Source organism: Dendroctonus ponderosae, unplaced genomic scaffold (assembly GCF_020466585.1).
Source record: "Dendroctonus ponderosae isolate FM_Combo_2020 unplaced genomic scaffold, Dpon_F_20191213v2 Dpon_F_20191213_7, whole genome shotgun sequence".
Lineage (NCBI taxonomy): Eukaryota > Metazoa > Arthropoda > Insecta > Coleoptera > Curculionidae > Dendroctonus > Dendroctonus ponderosae.
The window spans coordinates 10089267-10113389 of record NW_026018916.1 but is presented as its reverse complement, the minus strand read 5'-3'; the positions used below and the strand labels follow the sequence as shown (position 1 = coordinate 10113389).

At 32.9% G+C, this 24123-nt stretch overlaps 4 protein-coding genes across 8 annotated transcripts in view; 2 read left to right on the top strand and 2 right to left on the bottom strand.

Moving 5' to 3' along the window:
- Positions 1-11003, bottom strand: part of LOC109542837 (chondroitin sulfate N-acetylgalactosaminyltransferase 1) — a 98734-nt gene extending 87731 nt beyond the window's left edge. For all 3 annotated transcript variants that reach the window (XM_048668634.1, XM_048668636.1, XM_048668635.1), the window contains exon 1: positions 10706-11003. The gene's annotated coding sequence lies outside the window, so the exon portion shown is untranslated. The remainder of the gene's footprint in view (positions 1-10705) is intronic.
- Positions 11004-11603: 600 nt separating this feature from the next.
- Positions 11604-12779, top strand: LOC109542784 (phospholipid phosphatase 5). Its single transcript, XM_019912154.2, has 5 exons — positions 11604-11823; positions 11886-12070; positions 12123-12287; positions 12344-12544; positions 12606-12779. The coding sequence occupies exons 1-5, from the start codon at positions 11762-11764 to the stop codon at positions 12722-12724; spliced, it is 732 nt and encodes a 243-aa protein (XP_019767713.2). The 5' UTR covers positions 11604-11761; the 3' UTR covers positions 12725-12779.
- Positions 12780-14580: 1801 nt separating this feature from the next.
- LOC109542822 (protein spindle-F) lies at positions 14581-18858 on the top strand. Its single transcript, XM_019912230.2, has 5 exons — positions 14581-15089; positions 15152-15307; positions 15799-15985; positions 16044-16253; positions 18127-18858. The coding sequence occupies exons 1-5, from the start codon at positions 14901-14903 to the stop codon at positions 18426-18428; spliced, it is 1044 nt and encodes a 347-aa protein (XP_019767789.1). The 5' UTR covers positions 14581-14900; the 3' UTR covers positions 18429-18858.
- A 675-nt stretch (positions 18859-19533) lies between these two features.
- LOC109542821 (cytochrome c oxidase assembly protein COX15 homolog) overlaps positions 19534-24123 on the bottom strand; it is a 5479-nt gene continuing 889 nt past the window's right edge. For 2 of the 3 annotated variants that reach the window (XM_048668611.1, XM_019912228.2), the window contains exons 2-8: positions 22426-22597; positions 22085-22211; positions 21612-21744; positions 21373-21559; positions 21006-21273; positions 20683-20951; positions 19534-19790 (exon numbers count right to left, since the gene is read on the bottom strand). In XM_048668611.1, the coding sequence (XP_048524568.1) occupies positions 19659-19790; positions 20683-20951; positions 21006-21273; positions 21373-21559; positions 21612-21744; positions 22085-22211; positions 22426-22572 (1263 nt within the window). In that variant the 5' untranslated portion in view covers positions 22573-22597 and the 3' untranslated portion in view covers positions 19534-19658. Of the gene's footprint in view, positions 19791-20682; positions 20952-21005; positions 21274-21372; positions 21560-21611; positions 21745-22084; positions 22212-22425; positions 22598-24025; positions 24103-24123 lie in introns of those variants that run through there. The other variant, XM_019912229.2, reaches the window with a different exon arrangement.

The following is a 24123-nucleotide window of genomic DNA, read 5'->3' as shown; positions in this document are numbered from 1 at the left end:
TTATTAATTAACATTACCTTTATTAATTTAAACAATGAGATTAAGTCAAAGGCACATAACTGACAATTTGCACAGACGAATTATCAGAGCGAATTTTCATATACTGTATTATCCTACTATTATTACACAATTTATTAACATCAAGGTAATTTTTCAAATTAATTTCTCTACTAATTGGAATTTTCTCTTACAGCTTGAGTCTAAGTGTGTCGCAGGATACCCTCTAGGTGATAGCTCTTGATTACTTTTTGATAAATAATTCGTTCTTATTGCGAAATGGGAGCACTATTTATCAATCTGTAATAAAAGACGTGAGGAAATTCTGTCTTTTTTAAAGACAAAAATTTTTCAGGCGAAATACCCAAAAAGAAGTTTGTAAAAAATGAATCCGCCTCAACAATATAGAACTTATCTACAACTTAAGTATATGAACATAAAAATATAAAAATACATGCGTTTGGTTGACTTTTCCAAAATTATCCTCATTCTGCTTTGATTTAATTTCTCATCTATTTTCATTCAAAAATTTCAGTTGGCCTACATTTCCGTTGCAGTAAAATAATTTTAAACTTGAATGTTACGAAAAATAGGGAGTATTTTTAAGTAAAAAGTAAACCACAGCCATGGCCATATTAAGTTAATAAGAGTTGGCTTTATTCGGTGACCTGCATAAAAAAATTTTCATATTTTTAAACTTTACCGACAATCTATATCTGTACATTGTTCTCAATTGCTACACATTCGACCTATCGAGGTTTGCTTCATAAGTAATGGCCCAAAATTACCTAAACCATGAAATAAGAAGTAAATAATAAACAAAAAGATAAAGAATAAGAAGAAAATACGAATAATTGGCATTTATTAACCAGATTTCAGATTGAATTGAAAAGCCCAACCATTGAAATGTAAAACATTGTTCCCTAATGAAACCGGCTAAACGAATAGCATTTAAACTGGTTCGTGTCATGAGTTGAACTTTCACGTACTATTAAGCTCGGGCCGGAACAAAAAAATTACCAATTTCGCATGATGAATGTTCCAAACTCTCATTTTTAACGAAACCATGAACGGCTAGCAAAACTTTGCTGCAACGTGTGCTATTTGGAAATTTATGGCTAGAAGCTCCAAAATACTACTTATTTCGATGATATATTGTTTACTATATCGACTCGCGGTTATGTTCGCGGTTTGTAAACCAGTTCATTTGTTATATTCGCGTGTTCCCTACTTTCTACAATGACAAATAGGGCTTTTAGAGTAATAACAGGGCCGGGAATACATTCCTTTGTCGCGAATGTCGCACAAAAACCAGAAATTCCTTATCACTGTTGGAGAAAATTTTATGACAAATCGTGCTGTTACAGCAAGCAAGAGTTGACAGTTATTATATCAAAACATGTGCATGTAAAAACTGGACTAGCTCTAAGCTACTTGAATAAATTTCCGAACCGATTTCCATTACCAACAGCTGCGCTTGCAAAAAGTCATTGTCGTCGTCGTTGTACAAAGACTAATAGATTGTAAAAAATCACATTATACACACACTAAATTCTATAAAAATCCAGTCATACAAGCCATTCAATCTTTCTCAAATTCACCAATTGAGTAAGGGATATTTACCGAAAATCACCTATATGGGCGTGCAGCTGCAAGTTTTCACTCTTTGACCACGATTTTTTTAGTTCGTTATTCACTAAACTGTCCACTTCAATCAGTTCAAACCACTTCAAATTACTTAATTTTTAGTAGTACTATAGAAGGTAAAGTTTAAGTAGTGTTTTGGATTATTTTCTGAAGCGCGATGCATGAGAACTTGCAAAACTGGTTTTGTGTTTACATTTGGAAACATTTTTGTTCCATATTGCAGTCAATATTCACATGACATAAACAATCGACAATATTTGTTAATTCTTTACTTTACCACTTGCTAAACTATACAGAGTGACCCACGAATATTGGCTGCTATCTGTAACTCGAAAAATACAGTTAAAATAATTCCGATAATTTCAGGCCGTGCTCAATACATATAAAATATTTTTTTAAAGTGGCCCAATTGGTTATACCGCCAAGTCCCTAATTTTAAATTTGGGTTAGATTTTGGACCTAACCTTTAGTGTATAAACCTAAGTTTCTCAATACCTTTAGTGTATAAAAATTTTAATCCATTTCTTATGCATTCCTGCGCGTTATTATCGATACTACTCAAATAAAAAATATTCTGCAATAAAAATTTGGAACGCCGTAAGAAAATTATAATTTGTGTGTATCAGGTCCTACTTTTACACAGATTGTTCCTAAAAAAATCATGAATAACTAACGTTTTTCTAAATTTTAAGCACCCATTTTTCTCATAGAAGCGTGTTCAGTTTTAAAAGCGAGTATAATTTTCCATGATTTTATCGATATCTGAACTGCAGAGACTAATAATGTCGAAAAAAACTCTCTTTTAATTAATAAATTACTAACAATTATATTATGTATTTTACAGAAATTACAAAAATAATAACTTAAACCTTATAACAAGAGCAACGTGGTATTCTTTGCATACTCATGGACATTGAATGGTTTTGAAAACAACTCCAACAATTTTCAAATGAAATTTTTGCTTCTGGCAAAACAACTTTCGCCCGAAATAAAATTAACGATTCCAGAAATACGCATGTTTGGTGGCTTAATAATCCCCAAGCAATTCCAAAAAACAATTTTCCACACCGATTATACACAAATGTGTTGGCAGGAAATGTGAACGGATTACTTGCTGGGCCGTACATTTTACTAGACCGTTTAACGGTTAAAATGTATTTACATTTTTTTGCAAAATGAGTTCCTTTCACAAAATGTGCCATCAAAGTAGCCAGCTGTAAACGCTTGCGATTTTAAATGTGGTTTTATGAAATATTTAATTAACAACAAAACACACGAGAAGCTTTAAAAAAGCTGCCACAGTTATCTTGAAGTTAATCGTCACAACTTTGAACACCTAAATTAAGTTAGACAAGATTGTGGACTTTTTGCGATTGTAGTTGAATTGTGAATTTTGAAAAAGGATTGTTTTAAACGAAGAACTTGAAAATAGTATTTGTGTCAGTGCATTATATCTGCAGTTAAAAAAAACATCGACTTGGAAATCAGCTTGTATTGTGTACCCAGAGCATCACATTCAGCTAATTTCATCTTCTTTTACATTTGAAACCATAAGAAATCTTTATAGCTTCCTAGTATGCTTCAATAACCATCTATCAACCGAGTTATTTCTGTAATACTTTAAATAATTAATTTATAGTCACATAAGTTCTTCAAAGGGGAACAAAACATAATTGTTCATAGAGATAACACCCACACAAAAGGTGGTTTTCCCACTTTCAGACAATTCTACATGACAAATTATGTGTATAAAACTTATGATAATTGCTACTAAAAATATGTTGAAAGTGTGCAAATATTTAAAGGAATAGTAGAACCCACAAATTGAATATTTAGAAAATACATTTATACAGAATTTTTATTGTTGACTCTAGTTTAATCCGAATGCTCAAACTATGGTTTGCATGCTCAGTGTTTCATGTTGAGGGTATGATTGAATTGATGAATTTCTTTATTTATACTATTTTTTTAGTTGATTGTTGTTTATATTTTAGATTTATAGTGTTTCAGCTTTCAACACAACATTTTAAGTGAAACTAAATTAAAAGTTTAAATTTTTGCGCTTGCAACCATGGATTTTTTTATCTACTGCATCTTAAGATTTATTCGCATCTACGTGAGTTGAAGTCTATTTTATAGAAACATGCCATTGATGCAACAGATGCACATTATTCGACCAGCATAGTTGATATAAATCAGTCCCAAAATGTACCTGAGCACACTGTTGAGTTGAGTTGAGTTTTTTATTAAAAAAAAATAAATTCAATAACTTGATTTCATTCAAAAAATATATTTTGCTGCGGCAGATTCGAATGAAATTCATCACATACTTTTGTAGATACCGATCGATCATTTGATCATTCAAGCATGAATTTTTCATTTAATCAGACTCGATTGGCAATATTTGTGGAATAAAAAACAATTCCAATTTTACTAAATATGGTTGTAATGTGAAGTTGAACCCAGAGATTACGCCAGTGCAAAATGTAATCAACATTTAAAAAATTGCCTCAAGTATCTGTGCTAATGGGTTGATGTTCATATAAACGTTTAATTGATATTTTCACAATTTTATCGACTGTTAAAGATCTGCTGCAAAAAAGTGAACCATCCAATATAAATAAATACGTTTAAGCGAATATCAACAGAGGTAGTCAACCAATTTGCCAGGACAATATTTCCAGCAGCATATCAAATTTTGTTTTCGTAGCTTTCCAAATTCAACGGGTATTTGCAGTTCAAACTTCAATCAAACACACCAAAGCCAAATAAAGTCATCAGTCCCATGCTGAAAGCGATTTCAATATATGTGCATTTCTAAAGTCTAAAAGCGTTTTTGCTTGATTGAGCGAATGGGAGATAAATATGTTCGCACGTCTCCTGGGCTTCAGATTTCATTTTAGATACATTACCGAACAACTGAACCGAAATCGGAAATTAAACCCTTTTGTAGTTCTTCAAATATCTAGTTGAAAAAATTACACCAGTAAATAGATGTCGAATGACAAAGAAGCTCATTTGCTTTATTTGCTTAATCTGTATCTTCATGTAAGGGATCGACTACATTAGCCTGCTTCTTGTACATGCAAAACTTCATTTGTTACAGACACGGATTCGCTACTTTGCAAGATGACAAATGGCACTTTCAGGGTAATAATAAGACTCGGCAACAGAAGATATTCCTTATTCCAGGCCAAAGGAAGGAGCATGCAAAACATTGTTATCAATAAACATGCAGAAATTGATGGCAATAGGAAACGCGAAAACATTTTCAAGAGAGATCGTTTTATATGGCTTACTTAAGTGTTTATGTACTTTTAAATCGGATTTTCATATTACATCCCCTGTTTGAATCACTTGTAGTAGTCATGATAAATATGACAATGTGCAAATTATCCATTCCACATTTTTTTTCCTAAAAGGAAAATGTGTTTGCGTCAAAAATTTGCTTTAGCGGTCAAAATATAGAAAAGATCTACATAAAGTTGGGGTAAATTTGCAATTTTACTTTTTCCAAATTAAATTTCAATATCCTGCATTTTCTAAGCTTGGACTTGGACTATGAAATATTGTGTATAAAACAAACTAGCATTATTTTCCTTTTAGAATTCGCAGATAATTGCTTTTTAAATCAATGGAAACGCCCTGTAAGATACAAAATTTGTTCAAATTCACTTCTGAAATTTTTATTAACTTTGCTGTCGCTTTTAGACTATATTATTCACAGAATAATACGAATACTCTTTATATTTTAGTTTGTTAGTTTGAGTCACTTTATTTCCTAGCACAATATTTACTTTAAATAATTAATATTTTTAACGCAGCTTTGTTTTATTTCGCAGCCATAAACAATAAACAGATTTTCACCTTGCAAAACTTCTGAGTCAACTGTTGTGATCTGTTTAAGTTTAAAAATCTTAGAGAGTCTCATCCGCAAAAAAAATATGTCAATTGATTTTCATTAGTCATTAGTTTATCGTTAGATTAGCATTTAAATTAAATTGATGACAATTTCTGGAAAACGAGACAGTTGAAATCATTCTAGAATGAATAAATTGCAGTGATTAAATAGTGAGATTAAGTTTTTTTTAGCTTTACAGCTCTTAAACTCTTCTTTGAGTAGAAAATTTGATCAAATCAACAATTCAGTGAAATTCGTTCGGTTTGTCTGTAGCACAAGTGTGTCAACAGTTTCGAATTGTAAGAAAATTTGTAAAATGCCCTTTAATGATAATTTAAATATTATTCTTCAAACGGCCGTGCATTAATTTAAATCAGAAAGCATTTTCCTGTTATTCGCATTTATCGTCACAGGCTCTTCGAATATTCCAATGTAAGCTATTAAATATTTCTACAGTAAATGATACGATTTTAAAAATCCGAATGGATATTTTGTGCCCCTTTCAGTGCCTCAACATTTTTCTAGACCATGTTAAATCCTGCAGAACAAAAAGAATATTAAAATTCTGCTGGTTTCCCGCCATTTGCAGTTCGATTTCTTCATTTAAACAAATTTAGCTTCAAATGAATCTTTCTAAAAAATCATTGTGAGACTTGTTAAGTATTTATTTCTATCTTAAATATTCCCGCAGTCGTAAAATATTTGTATAGTTTCATGGAGCCCCGATAAGTCTTAAGACAGTTAAGATGGTTAGTACGTATAATTTTAATGGAAAGCATGTACGAATGAAACAGAATAAGTATGTTAATCTTAATAAAGTGATTGTGACTCGGCAAACGTGGCAACATCAATAAACTTTAATGAGAAAGTCGGATGCTGAGAAAAAACTGGAGTAAAATTGATCGAATTTTCAATTTTGATTAAACCGGTAGTATGCCCAACCTCAGCATTATTTTCGACATTTATTTATGAAACATTCCTCCTCGCCTCCCCATAAACTTATTACACGCTTTGTTTTATCATGCCTGCGTTGCCTTAAAAATTGAACTTTTGATAAATTGCATCAACACGCCTAGTACCGAAATCATAAATTAAGACATGCTTGTTTTGAGCGTAAAGAAATTAAATTTTCCATTATCAAGATATCACATTCAACGATTATATAACTTTTCTTTAATTATATTGCTAATATTTGCGTTAGCCGATTTAAAATGCGTATCAGGCCGTCAAATACAGGTCTAAAATTAAATTCGACCAAAGAGTTAAGAAAAATAAAATTGCAGTCATGCTTTAATGTGTGGATGAGCAGGAATTTATGAAGAAAAGCGTTGAGTAGAGTAGCGACAAAAAAATTACACTTTTTTGTATTTTTCTTAGCTGCTTCATTCATTGCTTTCGCACGAGCATTCAATTGTTGAAAATGGACATTTTTCTCGCTTCAAAAAGGTGGAATCAAATGAGAACTTTCTAGTGATCCACGGGCAAACAGCAACCAAAAGAAGCCAACAAGACGGAATATTCTGATGTAAAGAATAGTTGCTGGAAAATAGTTTCCTTTTATGCAAAATCATGATGTGAAGAGGAAAATACCACCATTAAAATAAAACACTTAAAACTGAACTCAACCAAAAATTTTGTGAAATTGGCCCTACCATTTGATAATCAGTATTTTTAAAGTATGCATATAATGACTAATTGCTTTTTAAATCATCGAAAGCACAATTAATTTTTAACAATTTCCGAAGATTGATAGGCTTTGAACCGATGCGGAAAAGTGATTAATGGTTGAAAAATTGCCTCATTAGATAAGTGTTACATGTTTATTTAGTCGCTTAGTCGGGACAGCCAAATGTCCTAAAATTGGCATGCTAATTGCTCTTGCACAAGCAAACACTTCAACGCAAATACGATCAATAATATATAAACAATTTGAACGGTCATGTGTATGGGTTGTAAAATTATTTTAAAACTTGTTATGCACTTGTGCCAATTCTGCGGTATAGAAAACAGTAACGATTGAATTTTCAAACCAGCAGTATACATGAAAAATAAAAACAAAGCACTAAAACCTGGTTTCCACTGAATTAATATCAAATACCCAAGTAAAGTCCTATGGGGAAATGTCCAGTCGCGTTTATTACCTCGTGCGACCCCCAGGGTGGAAAAAACAAGCACGAGAAATACATTATTGGCTGACATAAATCTTTTATGTGCGTTTTTCTGCACTTGGGCCATAAATATGCGATTTTCTTTTTAGTTTGACCCCATTTCTCTACGGAATTTCAAAGTTGGTAACACTGGAATTCTAGTTAATCTCCCCTATAAGAGTAAGCGGAATAATACTGAGAAAAAAATATTGAGAAAAAAATTAAACTTTTTTTTTCATTTCAGATGTACAATGTGTGTAATGTGGGTACAGAGTGTTACAAATTCGAGTCATTGGAATCTTGTAAAATAGAAGCAATGTTTCCGCACATAATTATATGGCATATTTCTTGAGCAGTCGACAAATGAGGAAGAGTGAAAGAACATTTTTTAAACAAAGTAGCTCGACATGAATGTCTAAATATCCTAAAAACACTACACAGCTAAAAATTCGCGTGCGGAGAATAAAGTTTTATTATAAAATGGTAAAAAATGATATTGTTCAGGAACGGACAATGTTTGAAAAGAAATTATAGTCACATTATGAGTCGGTAGAATTCATAAACAGATATCAAATATGTATACGGGTCGGAATAAAAAAAAGTTGATGATGGTAGCAGCGCAACCCAAAATTTCAGGACCTGATAGTGTATTCTTGGCGGACATTAAAAAAGTTCTAATAATCTAGTAATTGTTTTAAAATATCTCTACACTAAAGGTCATCAAAAATAAAAGTATTTGTAAACATTTTTGGTAGTACTTAGTTGGCAATTTTCATAACACCGTTTTGTTAAGCATCAAAATGCGCACCTTTATCTTAATTTGACCGACTTCATATCTCTTATGTGTCTAGTTAAACTTATGTGTAAAGTTAAAAAGCAATGTAACTTCTTCATCCCAAGAGAGTAATGAAAGAAAATAATTATTTCCTACTGCTTATTTTAAGTAGTTAGATAATAGACGTACGGTCTCCCGACGCATACTGAAATTATGCTAAACTAACTAAATATAAAAGATAAAATGAACAACAATACAATTAAGCACAACGAGGACTCCGCATAAAGATGAAAAAGGCAAGCAAAGATTACTGTAAATAAAAGTGTTGCAAGAAACTACAAGCAAATCATTCTTAATTACAAAGTTCATATAAAAATTCAAAAAATTAGATGCATATATCAGAGGCACACAGATCGTCTTCCGTAAAGGCCTAAAACCCAGAGCGGAACTGTTTGCAGAAAATGTGCCATCACAAAGATACTCGCACATAAATCAAGGCCTTCACGTGTACCTTATTGACTATAATAAGGTCTCACCACAGAGTGATAAGAATAAAAGCAAGCTTCTACCAGAACTAATAAAAGATAGAACATCTGAAGAAAGACATGCAAAGGGTGAAGAGATAGTAAATAAATCACTTGGTGACTTGATAGTCATAGGCATTAAAATCAATTACACGACAATAAATATTCTAAGATACGCTGACGACAGAGTCCTGTTAGCGGAACAAAAGAAGACCTACAAACGATTATTAATAAAAATGTTGCTGATAACGAAGAATACTGACTGTCATTGAACATATACTCCTAACAACAGGACCAAAACCATGTTCAGCAAGACCAAGACTTTTGCAAGAGTTTTGTGAGACTCTTGCAAGACGAAAAATAATTCGATATTGAACAGTATTAAATCAGACCTAGTCGCCCTTAAATACGATATGAAAATTGAACGGTCTGCAAGACTTAACATACAAACTATTCAGTTTAAGTGAGAAAAATTATAATTATGAACCAAAGCCTTGAACAAATAATAAATAAAACAGGGATTAACATATTTCAGATGGTATTGGTTCAAAATGTTTTGCTTTCTCTTCTGGATACCTAAATCGGGGTTAACTAGTTACTACTAGGAATTGGTTCTAATATTTTTCCAATATTCCTTGCAAGAGTTAAAATAAGTTCACGTGTAAACAGTAAAATTACTTAATCCATGCGATTAATTATTAGTTCATTAGGATTTTACCCTTACCAAGAAAAAATATACGGAAATTAAATAGAAAACTGCCTGAGATTATTTTATTGTTGTGCATTGATTATTGTGATCTTTTAATTTCATTATTATTGCGAATATTTCCTTCGTATGATAATCTGTCCGTTTGAAGTGTGCAATTATCGAAAAATTACAGCGGTAATTGCACAGTGTGCAATTATCACTCAACGATAATTGCATTGTTTACAAAAAATATTTGACAGGTGTCTTTTCATGTTGAATTAGACATCAAATGTCTTCCTGACATACCTAAGATATTCAAATTAAATTTAATAAACATAAGTAATAAAATTAAAAGTGTAATAAAATATAATAGAAATAAAATTAATCCACATTAACTTTGTTTACTCAGGAAATGTTCATAAAAATTACACTCGTGCATCAAAATAAGCAGATAATTTTGCATTCGAGCTTGTTGTAAAAACTGCATTCGTTTATTTTCACATTGGAACGAAAAAGCCCTCCTCCTTCGGAGTCGGGCTTTTTCGCCACAATATGAAAATAAACTCATTAGTTTTTAGACAACAAGTTTTCATGCAAAATTATCGGTAATTTTGAAGCACTTGTGCAATTACCCCCGAATATTTCATGAACCGTTGGGAATCCAGGGACAATGAAAAGAAAAATTTGTGCGTAAAATTACGCTAACAAGTTTCGTTGCGCTAGTTGAACTCTCTGAAGCATCAAACCCGCAGAAAAATCGAATTCATGTGCAAACTATTTCAAATACCTTGGCGGACACTCTGTAAACATGCAGTTAGGAAATATATACAGTACGCCTGCTTAAGCTGTGGCTAAGTAACCATATATTATTTATTATATTATTGCATTGGGCATTAGCCCAAATATTGTAAAAATATATTAAGGACATGACGCAAAAGTGAATAATTTGATATTATTTTCAAAGTCGGTCAATATTTATCAAAAAAACAGCAAAACATGCACATTTGTTGACTAATCTACACTTACCGCCTTTAAAAAAACTCTGCAGGAAATTGTTACCGGCATTATCAAATCATAGATGCACATATTAACAAATGCAAGTGTTTGACGAAACTAAACAGTAACTTTTCCGGTTCAATTGTTGTAACAATATTTTACTAATCCACTGGACAGCACCATAAAAGTTCGCATTCAGTTCGAGTGATTGTCATCGGGAGAAAAAACACCGACTAGACGTCAAAAAACACAAATAGTGAAAATCCGATAATTTACGGCCTAAACCAGGTTAGCGGTGTCGGCGTCGCGACGCTCAATGGTTCGACGCCGCGGGAAGACTGGCAACGATGCCACTGATGTTGCGAACCTTGACGATGACGCGAATAACGCGATTCCCATGTGCGAAACTTCGACGTGAGCGAGGAAATTCATGTTTTCCGGTAAAAACATTATAGTAAAAATACTTTTCTAGTTTCTCCCGCGCAATGGAATTCCAACAGATCGCAGTTTTAATCACTACTGAACTTAAACTGTATTTAAATATAACTTTCACGAGTTTATTTTCATATTTTTATGCAATTTCAACGATTACAATATTCAACCGAGGAAAAGAGCAATTTCAAGCATTCAGCAAGGCATTTTGAACTTTAGTTAAACTTCAGTTAAACAAAGCAGAACAACTGATTTCGCTTGAAACGTATAAAAGGAAAAAGACGAATTATGTCTCTATGAGATCGTCATGACTATACTCTTCATATACCATTAAATACAACTAATATACATACAAAGCGCCTGAGTAGATTGGCCTCAACTGTTTAGACCAATGTGAATTCAACAAGTTTAAGTTAAATATCAGTTAAAAAAGTTGCAGGCCAACCAGGCATTGTGATGAAAATGTGTGCTGGTATTTCAACTACCACAGACCAGTCACCATCAAATTCAACCTAAATTTGACAAAAACCGGGTCTTTGTTAATCCACTCAAAATTCTCAGTGTACTTTTGAGTTCCAAGCCAAACTGGCAATGGCTTGGGATGTTTAAAAAATGAAATGGAACTTTCCAACAGTCTCAAACTAAACCTGGAAAATGGACGTAGCTGATCATGTTTCTGAAGTTTCATTGAGAGCAGTTCTGTATATGATATTCATGTACGACAATGATTTTATTCAGCGCCAAACCGATCGCTACTCTAGAATAAATTCCCATTTAGGTGGCTCGACAAGCAAACCCCTTTCATCAGACATATTGAAGAAGAGGAACTGTGGATGTATCGATATCCTTCCATCCCCTCAATCGTACCCAAATGGGGCCTGTACATTCTACTCGTACTCATTCCAGCAATACTTTTCCTTATCGAATACGCAGTGAACCAAAGGCTTAAGGACATTATAAAAGGTAATTCGTGCATTGAAAAAAATGGTTTTGCGTTTACACGCTCTGTATTTAGGGTTTTATGCCTTGACATTGGTGTATATGATTAATGGTATTTTCACTGTTATGCTGAAATTACTCGTGGGAAGGCCCAGGCCCAATTTCTTCATGCGATGTTTTCCCGATGGATATGGAACGGATATAAATCATTGCACCGGAGAATATCGGGGACATATGGATGGTTGGTGCAAGGAAACCTATGGAAATTATTTTTGAACAAACTAAATAAATTTATAGGCAGGAAAAGCTTTCCAAGTGCACATGCAACTTTCGCTTTTTCGGGTATGTTCTTCATGACTCTGAGGATGTGCCGAATTCTACAGATAAAAGACCCAGGAAGACACAAAGGATGGAAATGCCTTACAGTCATAATTCCTGTTATTTTCGCGGTCCTGATAGGAGTGAGTCGAACGTGTGACTACCACCACCACTATTCTGGTGAGGGATTCCTGAGACAACACACTGCTAAGGAGTATTTAAAATCACATTTCATTTTCAGATGTTCTATTTGGTGCAATAATGGGAATGGGAATCTCTTACTTTGTCTATTATGCATACTATTGGGCAGAAGGCATGTCTCCTGATGAAATTAGAAAGTCGCTAGCCAACTTTTACTAGTCTCGCTAATGGCATCTATGTTACAAGTTACAAATAAAAATCTATTTTCTAATTAGAGTGACTTTTTTCCTCAATTTTTGATCTATGATTTTTAAATAATGTTTTCTAACTTATTGATATTTCCGCAAAACAATTCGTTTTCCAGAAATATTCAAAAAGGCAAACAAGACAATTTAAAAAAATGTGAATGGCACACCATCACGACTTTTAAGAAGATAGCAAAAGAAATAAATCGAATATTCGGTATATTTTGAAAGCCCCATTAGGTATTCTAACAGTTGAATGGTTGATTTTTTATTGAGTTTCCACTTCTCTCTTTGACTCAAATCTGGATTAAATTTTCCCATTGACTTGTCGAAACTTGAAGCGGAGATCGCATGTGAATCATTTATTGCCGCTGGCCTATAATAAAAAAAATGTCTTAATCGCGAGTATTATTTTCAATTCAAAATTCCGCACTCATCTTCTAGTAGAATAAGTAGGAGGCGTGGCTATCGTTGATTTTCTTACTGTTATGTTGTCCTTTCCTGGGTTGTATCCTTTATCTGAACCATCAAAATAAAATTCATTATACTTAAAATAAACAGTAATTTATTAGTAAAGCAGGAACAGAGGAAAATACAATATACAGGATAGATGCTTGGAAATACGCCAATTTACGAAATAATATACAGGACGGTTTTTTAGTGAAAGAGAGTCCATTATTTCCGTTGGTGTTGAACTTTCGAAAAATAGTTTGATATAAAAGTTGTTGACCACAAAGTGCGCACATTTTAAAAATAGCTTATGTGATACAGCGTGTCTCAGAAAAGCGAGGCAAAATCAAAGTGTATTTTTTAAATAGAACTACCAAATTTTTATTAGCTTGTGAAATGCACCTTGCAACGCTGCATATGCACCGTAAATTGTTTTTTGTTCTTATTTGCGACTTTGGCAGATTATCGCCATTTTAGTAAAATTTAACTTAAAAACATGGTATCTAAAAATGCATTGTAGAAGCAAAAAAAAACAGTTAAAGATACAAAAAAATACGTCTTTCCAATCACCACAGATCCATTAAGAATCATATTGAACCAAAATATCAATACATTGTACAGGGTGTTAAGAATGTGGACTTTAATATAACATTTTTTAACGAAATATAACTTTTATTTTTCAAATGGAAGTTCCTGTATATTAATACGTCATTAGATAGACAACTTACAAATTTGCATTTACACTTTAAGCTGTGAAATCAAGAGTTTTCAAATTATAATTTATTTCATTTAAAATTTTCAAAAAGTTGTTACATTTTGTAACGACTTTTATTTGTCTGTCTCGTTATTTCTGCAGAAAAACATGTGAATGAATAAATGAATTAAACGTGAATAAATGTTCTGTGTAATCAAAAATCAAAATCAATTCCTGGGCTTCAGTCATTTATTGTCTATTTATCAATTAAAATACGTTTCGGTGTTTTCCACCATCATCAGTTTCTCTAAAATAACAGATAGTAAAAAAAATTTTTATTTAGAATTGAAACACAGTCAGGAAAGTATATACAGTTCTGTGTAATCCAAGGCAAAAAAATTGTGACCAAACAATGTAACTAAAAGCTTAAATATTTCACCAAGCTGTACAAAAAATTATATTTTTCTCATAAATATTCGGAACTAGCATTAGAAGAAGAAGTAAAAAATACCAATACATGTCTATGCAATTGCTTTGTTTGTATTTTTTATCCCATAACTCTATTAGTATTACAAAAAGTCTAAAAGAAAATTGAATATGGCGCCAAATTGAAGGCTTGGTCGTTCAGGCCGCAAGAGCGCTGCAAATAGAGTGGGCGGTCTAAATAGTTTGATAATCTGTGGCTGTGCATAACCTCTATTAGCTGTGACGTATAAAGATCATAAATATCAACATATTTTATTTAGATGCGAAAACAAAACAAATTTCTAATTGAGATTAGAAAGTAACAACAAACTCATGTGTTCTGCCATCCAGGGATTAATGAGTGCGAAAAGTTTTCCATGACAATACAAAGCGTAGATCATGAACAGCTTTTAGATTTGGGTTAAATTTGCAATAGTTCAAATACTTTATGGGATATTTGCTCTTATAGACTACATGTTGGTCTTCTTTGTGTAGTTAGTATTATTTGATAGTAAAAAAGTATTTACCATTGGCTACTGAAATGGATAATGCCGAACAAGGACCTCAGTATGCCCTGCACATTGCTGTTCATACCCTTCGAGAGAGATGTAAACAATTACAACAACATGTAGCCCTCTTGGAAGAGGAGAATATCAATTTAAGATCGAAATGCAGTCAGCATGAGGATCTTAACCGTTCCATCAACGAGGTGGATAATTTACGATCTCAAGTAAAGTATTGCATATTGAATAAAGTAGGCTATTTCGTTGCAAACGGTGATTATTGTTGCAGGTTGCTGAATTATCAGAACAAAAAGAACAGTTACAAAATAAAGTGAAAATGGTCACCAATGAAAATCAAGACCTTTGGTCGAAACTCACTCAACTCACAAAAGTGAATTCAACGTTAGGTAGTCAGCTTACTAAAATAAATGATACTTTAACCCAGGTAAGGTTTTTTATTCAAATTCTACACAAAGTTTCTAAGTAATAGTTTAAAAATACTATGGAACAAATTGCCGCATTTGCAAAACAGAAACGAATTAAGTAATGAAAATGAGGCTGCAGTATCTGAGCGCCAAAATACATAATTCTTATGTTTAATGCGAAGATTACTATGTGCTACAGCATATTGCAAATATCAATATTTAATACAAGTATGTCAATATAATACTAAAAACTTGGCTTTAATGTTGTAATAAATGTTTATAAAACTGCAAGAAAAGTATGAACTACACAAGTAAAGTGGAAAAGTAGAATAACCTGTAAACTACAACTATTAAGAAAACTAGTTTTTCATTAGTGATAAAGCAACATTATTTTTCGCTCTTTTTCTGGCCAACAACTACCTTTTGAATCAAACTAGAAGTACTGATTACTTTATATAGTTCATGTAATTTCACTTACAGGAGATTTGTATCTATTTGATTTGTATTTTAGCATGCTACAACCCAATTTAGTTCCACACCACAGCACAATTTAATTCGATCAAAAACATTTACTAAATCAGAGTTGCAAACGAAAGTGCTACAAAAAAATCTCGAAGAGAATGACAAAATCAGTTTAGAACTGGAAGATATTTCGTTAAAGCTATCTGATAGTTTTAATAGGCAAAGGAAAGAATTAGGTAACCTATTTGTGTTAAATGCACATACACATTTCAATTGAACAATTACATTACGTAGATGTGCTGTGCTCAGAGATCTCCGAATTAATTGTTTCAAATGAAGAGTTAGTAACAGACAACTGTGGATTTTTATTTGACGAAGAACTCCAAAACGACCTACTTGCCGAAATAGAAAGTTATGGAGACGATTTAAAGCTATTAAGAACTGCAGTTGAACAGCAGCAGACGGTTTTGGAATTGAATGTAAAGAATATTCATTTGTTGAAAGGTCAGTATAATTGAGTTAATTTTTTTAACTTGTCATTTAACTAAGCATTTGAGCATAGTTTGCACATTTGTGGAAAATGTATTTTTGTGGTCGATGAATATACAAAAACAAAACGCGCCCGATTTAAAATAACTGTGGTTCAAATGGTTCTTGAGCAATGTCAAAAAAGGCGGCGCCATGTTTCAGACGATTTTGCGATTTAAAAAAAACTGGCGAAACTAAAACTCTTGACTTTTTCTGAACATAAAACTGGAACTAATATTTGCGTACCTGAAACGGTACTATGGAGACAAGCTTCAGATGAAACCAAATCCACATTATCAGTAAGCTGATGCTTCTTGTATTGAATACTGAATCCCAAATTTCCATATCAGAAGCGGTTCTTTAGCGAAAAGCTTCAGATGAGCTTGATATGAAAAATACAAAGCCGCCCAAAATATTCCCAAAGTTTAACAGTTAACTACGAAAGAACCAATAACTTAATCGACACCAAATCCACCTTACGAGTGAGTTCATGAATAATACTAAGCTTACTGAAAGCTGCGTAGTGCCACGTAGAAATAAAGGAGAAAATGTGTTTAATACAGCATGACATCTGTCCACAGCCAAACTTATTTGAAATCAGCAAAGCGAAGAGAAAGAGAGAAATATAAAGAATCCATAAAGCTTCACTTGTTTGTCGGAAAGCTAAACTCAGTTCAACCTAAAAGAGTTTTAGATTAGAGATTATTCTTACCAGCTTTCTGCAAGCTGGCGCCCCATCCTCCTTTTTCTACCTAATAATAAATCCTCAAAAAGTTTACTACATTTCCACAAACTATCGCACTTGCCATAAAGGCATAGGAAACTGAATATTCATACAGCTTCTCGGAAAAAAATACACCGAAATACAGAATAAACATGATTATTTAATAATTTACATATACTCTTGCTCGTGTTTGGTAGTTTGAATTCAGTTTGTTTATTGTTGACATTTTTGTAAAAGTGCCTGTTCGCATTACAATATTTCCAAAGGCAAATTTTACTTTCCAACTTAACGAAAATCAACAAGTAAACGAAAAACGCTCCAAGCGCCGATCTTTGACTTATTTAATTTTAAATTTAGAACCATTCAAATTTACCTTAATTTCACTCAGATGCAATGATGCACAACGCCGAAATTAAAATTAAAAAAATATTGACTAAACAAAAAAACGAGAAGAAATCACTTAAACATTAAACTGTTGCTCAATTTCCGAGTGACGATAGAAACCAACGAAATTTCAACTAATTAAAAATGTCCTTTAAAAGTTCTGATTTCAAGAATTATTCCGCCACAATCCCAATTCGTGGTGCGGTGTAGTGAGACGCGATGAGTTATAATTCACTAGCTAACAGAGCGGCATCAACTCAAAAGCGCAACTTAACAGTGTTGCCCAGGCCTAATAAAGAAATATTGAGTTATTTGGTTGCGCCGAAATGTGTAGGCTTCCTTTCGTCTATCCTACTACGATAGTCACAGTAAACGAGAGTTTGGGTTAGTAGGGTACCAAATTTCGATAGTTACGCTATAAATTCGAAAGTTGTCGACCTTCGTTACATTTTTGATGATTTGTCAAATTTAAATTTAAATTGCGTTTTAGTGAGCATTAGTTGCTCGTCATGAATTTCAAAACAAATTTCCACTGTGGGAACAGGTGAGGACAGGCTGTTCGTTATTGCTTTTTTTTATGAAAAAGTTCATAATAATAAAATCAAATTATTATATGGTAAATAAACACAATAAATATGGTTCGATCCGGATTCTTCCCAGAAGCCACAAAGGATTCGTTTTCCACACTTGTTTGTCCCGTATTAACGTCAAAAATATTTGATTATTAAAAACTCCTTTCAGAAAAACTTCAATGCAAATTTTGTCAGTGTAAAAAACCAAAATTAGAGAAGAGTACCTCCACGTTAGATTTGGTAACAAAAACATTTGAAGATAAGTACACTGAAACTGATAATCCTGAAAACAGCGGCACTAAAACTTCGAGTCCCAGTGCGAAAAACAATCTTACAGATTACACACAAACATTTGATCGAGTGTGCCCATTGTGCAGTAAAGTATATCAAAAAGATGTTGATTTTGCATTATTTGAAAGGCATGTGGAGGAGCATTTTATTCTTGATGATGGTGCCTTTGAGTTGATATAACATTTTTCGTTAAAACTATATACTTAAAAGTATTTTTGGTTAAAGAGACTGTTTATTTTATCAAACTTATGATTTATTTACTTGTATAATTTATAATAGATGTAGTATATATTGACATACGTCGACGATTGGCACTTAAATATAAAATATTGGCGTTAACACAAATGCGTAAACATAAGTATTCAAACTTAACAGACATTGCAAAATTAAAAGAAAATTGGAATTGTTCATTACAAAATACATATAGTCTTCAGCAAAGTAAATGCATTCTTGCAAAGCATTTAATGACCATCATAACGAATTTTTTATGTTTTTTTCCGAGCAATACTATGGATAATAATTTAATTGGAATATTTTTTTCTTTTAATTACTTAAATGAAAATGTTTAGAGAGATGTAAATAATAATAATGTAATAAATAATAATGATAGTAAATCAGTTATTTTGTAAATATATAAATAAATTATATCCGTATTTCATACAAAGTTGTTTTAATTATAGTTACAATTTACCAATGCTTTTAATAGAAAATGCACTAAACTTGATATTGTGAAAAGATGCTGAACTTTGAGGAGTCTAATCATTATTAAGTTTCGTTTTTTTCAATTGAAATTAATTTTTGAGCTTCTTGATTGAATTATGTATATCGTCACTTATGCCGACTATTCATTAAAATAAGTCGTAATATCGTTTCTGCTATGATCAGCATGACGTAAGTATAAAAGAAGCCATAGCGAGCGTTCAGACAAAAAGATCCAGATCTACAGTTAGAATCGGTTCAGTAGGTCAGTCAATGGATAGATGCAGTTCTGATTGTATTACAGTGGTTGTGTTTAAATTAATCAATAAAATTATACTGTGAGATGTAAAACATCGTCTGTCCAAGACGAATCCAGTCCGAACTTTCTTGATAGTTTTTGGATTTGATAATAATTAAAAATAATTCTGTGTAAAATCAATAATGCAAATATGTTTGCAAACAATGCGAAATACGAACATTTTCAACTTAATTGAACATACAATTTTAACGCCTACTTGACTATTGTCCGGAAGTTAATGGTTAAACAATAATTTGAATGGCGTAGTTTTAGGAATCAAGATCAACCTGTAGAATTAAACTTTATTATAACGCAGTAGGTAAATACTTAATGGTTGACATCCTTCAAGCGAAACACTTTCTTACTTTACAGCAAATAACATTTGGTTCTAAATTTGCCAAAACGAAGCAAAGCTATTTGGGTAATTTCTTCAACTCATGAGTTAACCATAGCGCCGTTGAGAGCAGCAGAAGAGACCCACTCTGGTGGCTGGCTGCGACTGGAACTGGGACATAGGTAAGCAGCGTCGTAATCCCAAGTGCAACCTACACATACTGAGATCAGTCACAATTTATATGCAAGGTCATTCAAAATTGGCTTTATTTATTTTAGGCTCGGGTGTGCAATGGAACCTTTAACTTGAGTTTCACGAAAGGCAATAATATCTGATCTGAGAGTTCAACTAAACTCCTAAAAACCCCTAAACTTGAACTCGAACTGAACTTAGCAGGCGGACAATCTTCCTCTGTCCGAGCCAAATGCGTTAAGATCTCTACTCTCTCTCTAACTCTAAGAAGTTACTGGGACTTACTTGGGGAGTACGGAAAAATGTTAGCTTACGAATATAGATAAACATTGAGATTCTTGCTTAAACTAAGGCAAAATGCATCCAAACAGATATTTGATGACAAACATGTTAGCGCTACAACGCATATTTGGGTAGTTTTTCAAAATTTAAAATAAATTTCAAAGTCGATAACGCAACACGCCCGGGTTTCAGCGTGCCTCACGGGACTCAGCGTGATAATTTTAAATTTTTATGAAAATTTATTAATTAAGTTTATTACAAGGAAAAAATTCTATTGAGAAAATGCAGAGAGAAGAATAGCTAATTGCTGAAGTCGTCCTTCATAACAATAAAGATAAGAACGTTCTGGTCTTGATAGGAATAGCCACTGAAAATGCACATGAAAAATTATTCAAAGATGTAGATTTTTTTCAATCTTGAACTTTCGAAGAATTCATATTAAGTACTAGTTTGAATAAGGATTAGATCTCTAACTGTTCGATCAACTTTACACATTTCCACCATATACTTTTACATGCATACTTGCAAAAGTATATGATTTCCACCAAAAGAATTCCTTTAACCTCAACCCACACTCATAATCGCCAATTTTGAGTAACCTAGTAAATTTTGCATCAGAGACGAATTACCTGCAAATATCCCACAACAGCCAATGTAGAAGCAGCAATATAAGCTCTTCTTGGTAATACTCGTTTCCTACTAAGCCACCAAAGCGCTGTAATAAGAGCCAATGTGCTCGTTCCAAGTATTCTGTGATCAAATTGCACTGTTGTCGGGTTCTCTGTAAAGTTAGTTAACTTTGGAGTGTATGCCATAATATCATCAGGAATCCATTTATCTGCCATTTTTGGAAAGGAATTGTAAACCAACCCTGCGTCCAATCCAGCTACAAAAGCACCTGTAAATAAAAAAGTAGACTAGCCCACAACATTAATTACTTCGTAAATATTACCAGACATTGCAGTCAAGAAAACCATTCCCTTGGTGGTATGCGCCAACATTCTAAATTTCCTACTAGCTTTTAATACTGCCGCTTTACTAATTGTTATCGTTTCTGCTGGGATTATATGATCAAAAGCTGACCACAAAAGAAGTGTGTACAAAACAAATGCCAGTCCCAGATGACTGGCTAGGCGGTACTGTGATACTCTTGGTACATCACTTTCTCCATGAAATCGGTCTTCTAATCCAGATTTAACCATATACCAACCAAGAAGCCCCTAAAAACACCGTGGTTAGCTAGGATCTTTTTAAAAAAACTAGTGGGGCTTGATTTTTAAACTAAATGAACGCGAGTATTCCTGTGTATAATCCCCTACCTGTGCACCAATCAATGAGCCAAAAATCAAAACTCTTTTCTTCATGCCAGGCGTAAGTTTTCCTTTGCTCCAGAAGTACACTGCCGGAATCAAAAAGGCTGCTCCTATTAATCGGCCCCATTGACGGTGACCATATTCCATATGCCAAATAAATTTGAATTCCGATAAAGTCATTTCTCTATTTTTGCTACAAATAAATCACTTATATTATAAAATATTCAGTAAAGATGAATAGTTACAGCTTGAATTCTGGATATTGTTGATATTTTGCGAATTCTGTCTCCCATTCTTGGTCCGTCCGAGGCATTTTTTCTCCCAATAATTTCCAAGTAACCATTGATAGGCCAGATTCGGTTAATCGAGTTACCCCTCCTGAAAGTTCGCATGTACACTTTTAAACAACTGCTCCACTACTTTTCAAAGTACCTTAATTTTTGGTTTTTTTAAGAATTCGCCACTATTTTACCATACCAATAAGAAGATAAAGGCATCTACATCTACGTTAAAACAAAAATATATCTGTTTTACTAAATTTATTGCAAACCCCGTTACATAACTACAGATAACAGGCCGCTCGTAATAATAAAATTTATCAGAATTATATTCACACTGTAAAACGTCAACTAGTATTCTCAAGATCCTTTTGTCCTTTTCACAATCTCTTCAACGACAACGTAAATACTTTTCAAAATACCATAATAAATGCTTATACCTAGAACAACTGCTACAAAAACCATCCCGCTGCAAGCAAGTAACCAATATCCAACACTTTTGGGTGGTTTTTGGGGTGAATCTGAGACCAATCGAACAGTTATACTGCCGCTTGTTTTCTGGAATGCCTAAATAAAATGGATTAAACGGGCGTTTTTTGAAAAATAGCATGAAAATCAATCCAGATACTTAAAAAGCCAATTCAATTAATTCTATTTATTGTTCAATTCTGTCCATATAATAATAATATTAATAATTATCTTTATTTAATTCGATTCATCCCTTTAATACTATAAAATTACTATATTTCGTGTCTAGTTAAATAAGTGAGTCATTTCTTACCTTGTTTGAATTTCGCAGCAACGCTTGAGGCGGTTTAAATACTAAATTGGTGTAGTTTCTAAAGGGCGTCAGCATGCTAGCATTTTTTTGTATTTTCGGAAAAGCTCTGCTGGCTGAGGAAATGCAAAGTCTTGATATGCTCAACATCTTTAAATGTATCTGTTATTTGGACCTAGAATTAAAAATATACAGTGTGGAGACTTTAACTGCAATAAATTCTCTCGTGGGTAAATAAATAATTTTTCTAAAAATTCCCCACGCACGTCAACGTCCTGTATTTACCTACATTTTACAAGCAATATGTAAAAAGTAGTGCATGTGGAGGGTAGTTTCAGTTACCCCTGAAGGTCGATTTATTTCACCTTGGTTGCAATATGTATATAAATATATTAAAACATTGACGGGTCTCGTGAAGTTTTAGGAAAACTGTTCAGTTCCCCGCCAGCGAATGAATTTCAGTATGGTATGAGAACCAAAATGGTACTGCGACATTCTTTGGCTCAAAAGAAGATGATCTGAGCAAACTTTTACTAAGAAAAAATGTCTGACTTTTCAAGTATTGGTCAAAGTTCTTTTAAAAAATCGTGTTTTGTGAAATATCGAGACATCCTTGAACGATGGATTTTAATGAAACTTGCTTTGAAACTTCCACGTCCATCCGCTTTCTGCAAATGGAGACTTCTTCAAAATAATACCACAACTTTTTACTTGGTGTGTGAAATACCTTCTATTTTTTTTGTGGATACATTATTGCCTTTTCGATATTTTTGTGTTCTTTGTAAAATCCTCGTTCGTCTCGCTATGACTCTTACGTAATAAGGATTATTGGGAATATACAGGAGTGGCGTGAACTTGATTCTTTAATAAACTCCCCCAAAATTGATTTATCTGCTTTTAGTCGTTTTGCCCTAGTCTTCCAGTGCGGAAGGGGATGTAGCCATATACAAGGCGGTGCAACCAAGACGGGGTGGAATATGATGATTTGATTGGTGTGCGATTTTGAAATTACTTTTTTATTCAATATTGGCCATGCATTAAAATTATTGTCGATAAACAGGACGTTCCTAAAACCCCGTGGCACATATGTTTTTTTTAATGAAACACCCTATATTATGTCGCAGTTGGTTCTCTAACAAATGAGGATAATTTTGATGGTTTATTGGGGCTGCGGTAATAGTTTACCAGGAATAAACACCTTAAGTTGAAAACAGGCTTAGTTTTTTAAATGGCTCCTACTAACTTTTTTAGTCTTGTTTAGTTTTTTTTGTTTATTCATAGTGAAAAAAAATCACTCTGAAAAAATATACTGAAATAAAAATGATTTTGGTATTTCAAGCGTCAACATTTCACAAAATTGTGATTTAATCCGAATTTTTGATACGGTGCGAATAACGGAAAATCCATCGAATATTAAAAAGCAAAAACTTGTAATATCATTTTGTTATGAAGATAGTTAAGACTTTGCCAAGCTGGTTGATCGTGGGCCAACATTTATGGCAAATATGGTTCGCAAGTTTTAAGCAGCGATAATATATACAATAATAGGTATACCGGGTGTTCCGTTTCTAGAACAAAACTGATACCAATTCCAGATACCTACGCCTGAAAAGCCAGTTTCATTAAAAATTCCTGTAGCCATTGATTTTCCACAAGTAAAAAAAATAGTTTTCCAACATCCCAATACGTACAAGACAAATA

Bases quoted from the DNA above. Each gene is read 5' to 3' on its own strand.
- LOC109542784 (XM_019912154.2), top strand. From the start codon at position 11,762: ATGGACGTAGCTGATCATGTTTCTGAAGTTTCATTGAGAGCAGTTCTG. The intron at 11,824-11,885 runs GTACGACAATGA...ATTCCCATTTAG, and splicing joins GTTCTGTATATGATATTCAT to GTGGCTCGACAAGCAAACCC. The intron at 12,071-12,122 runs GTAATTCGTGCA...CTCTGTATTTAG, and splicing joins GCTTAAGGACATTATAAAAG to GGTTTTATGCCTTGACATTG.
- LOC109542822 (XM_019912230.2), top strand. From the start codon at position 14,901: ATGGATAATGCCGAACAAGGACCTCAGTATGCCCTGCACATTGCTGTT. The intron at 15,986-16,043 runs GTAACCTATTTG...TACATTACGTAG, and splicing joins TAGGCAAAGGAAAGAATTAG to ATGTGCTGTGCTCAGAGATC. The intron at 16,254-18,126 runs GTCAGTATAATT...AACTCCTTTCAG, and splicing joins GAATATTCATTTGTTGAAAG to AAAAACTTCAATGCAAATTT.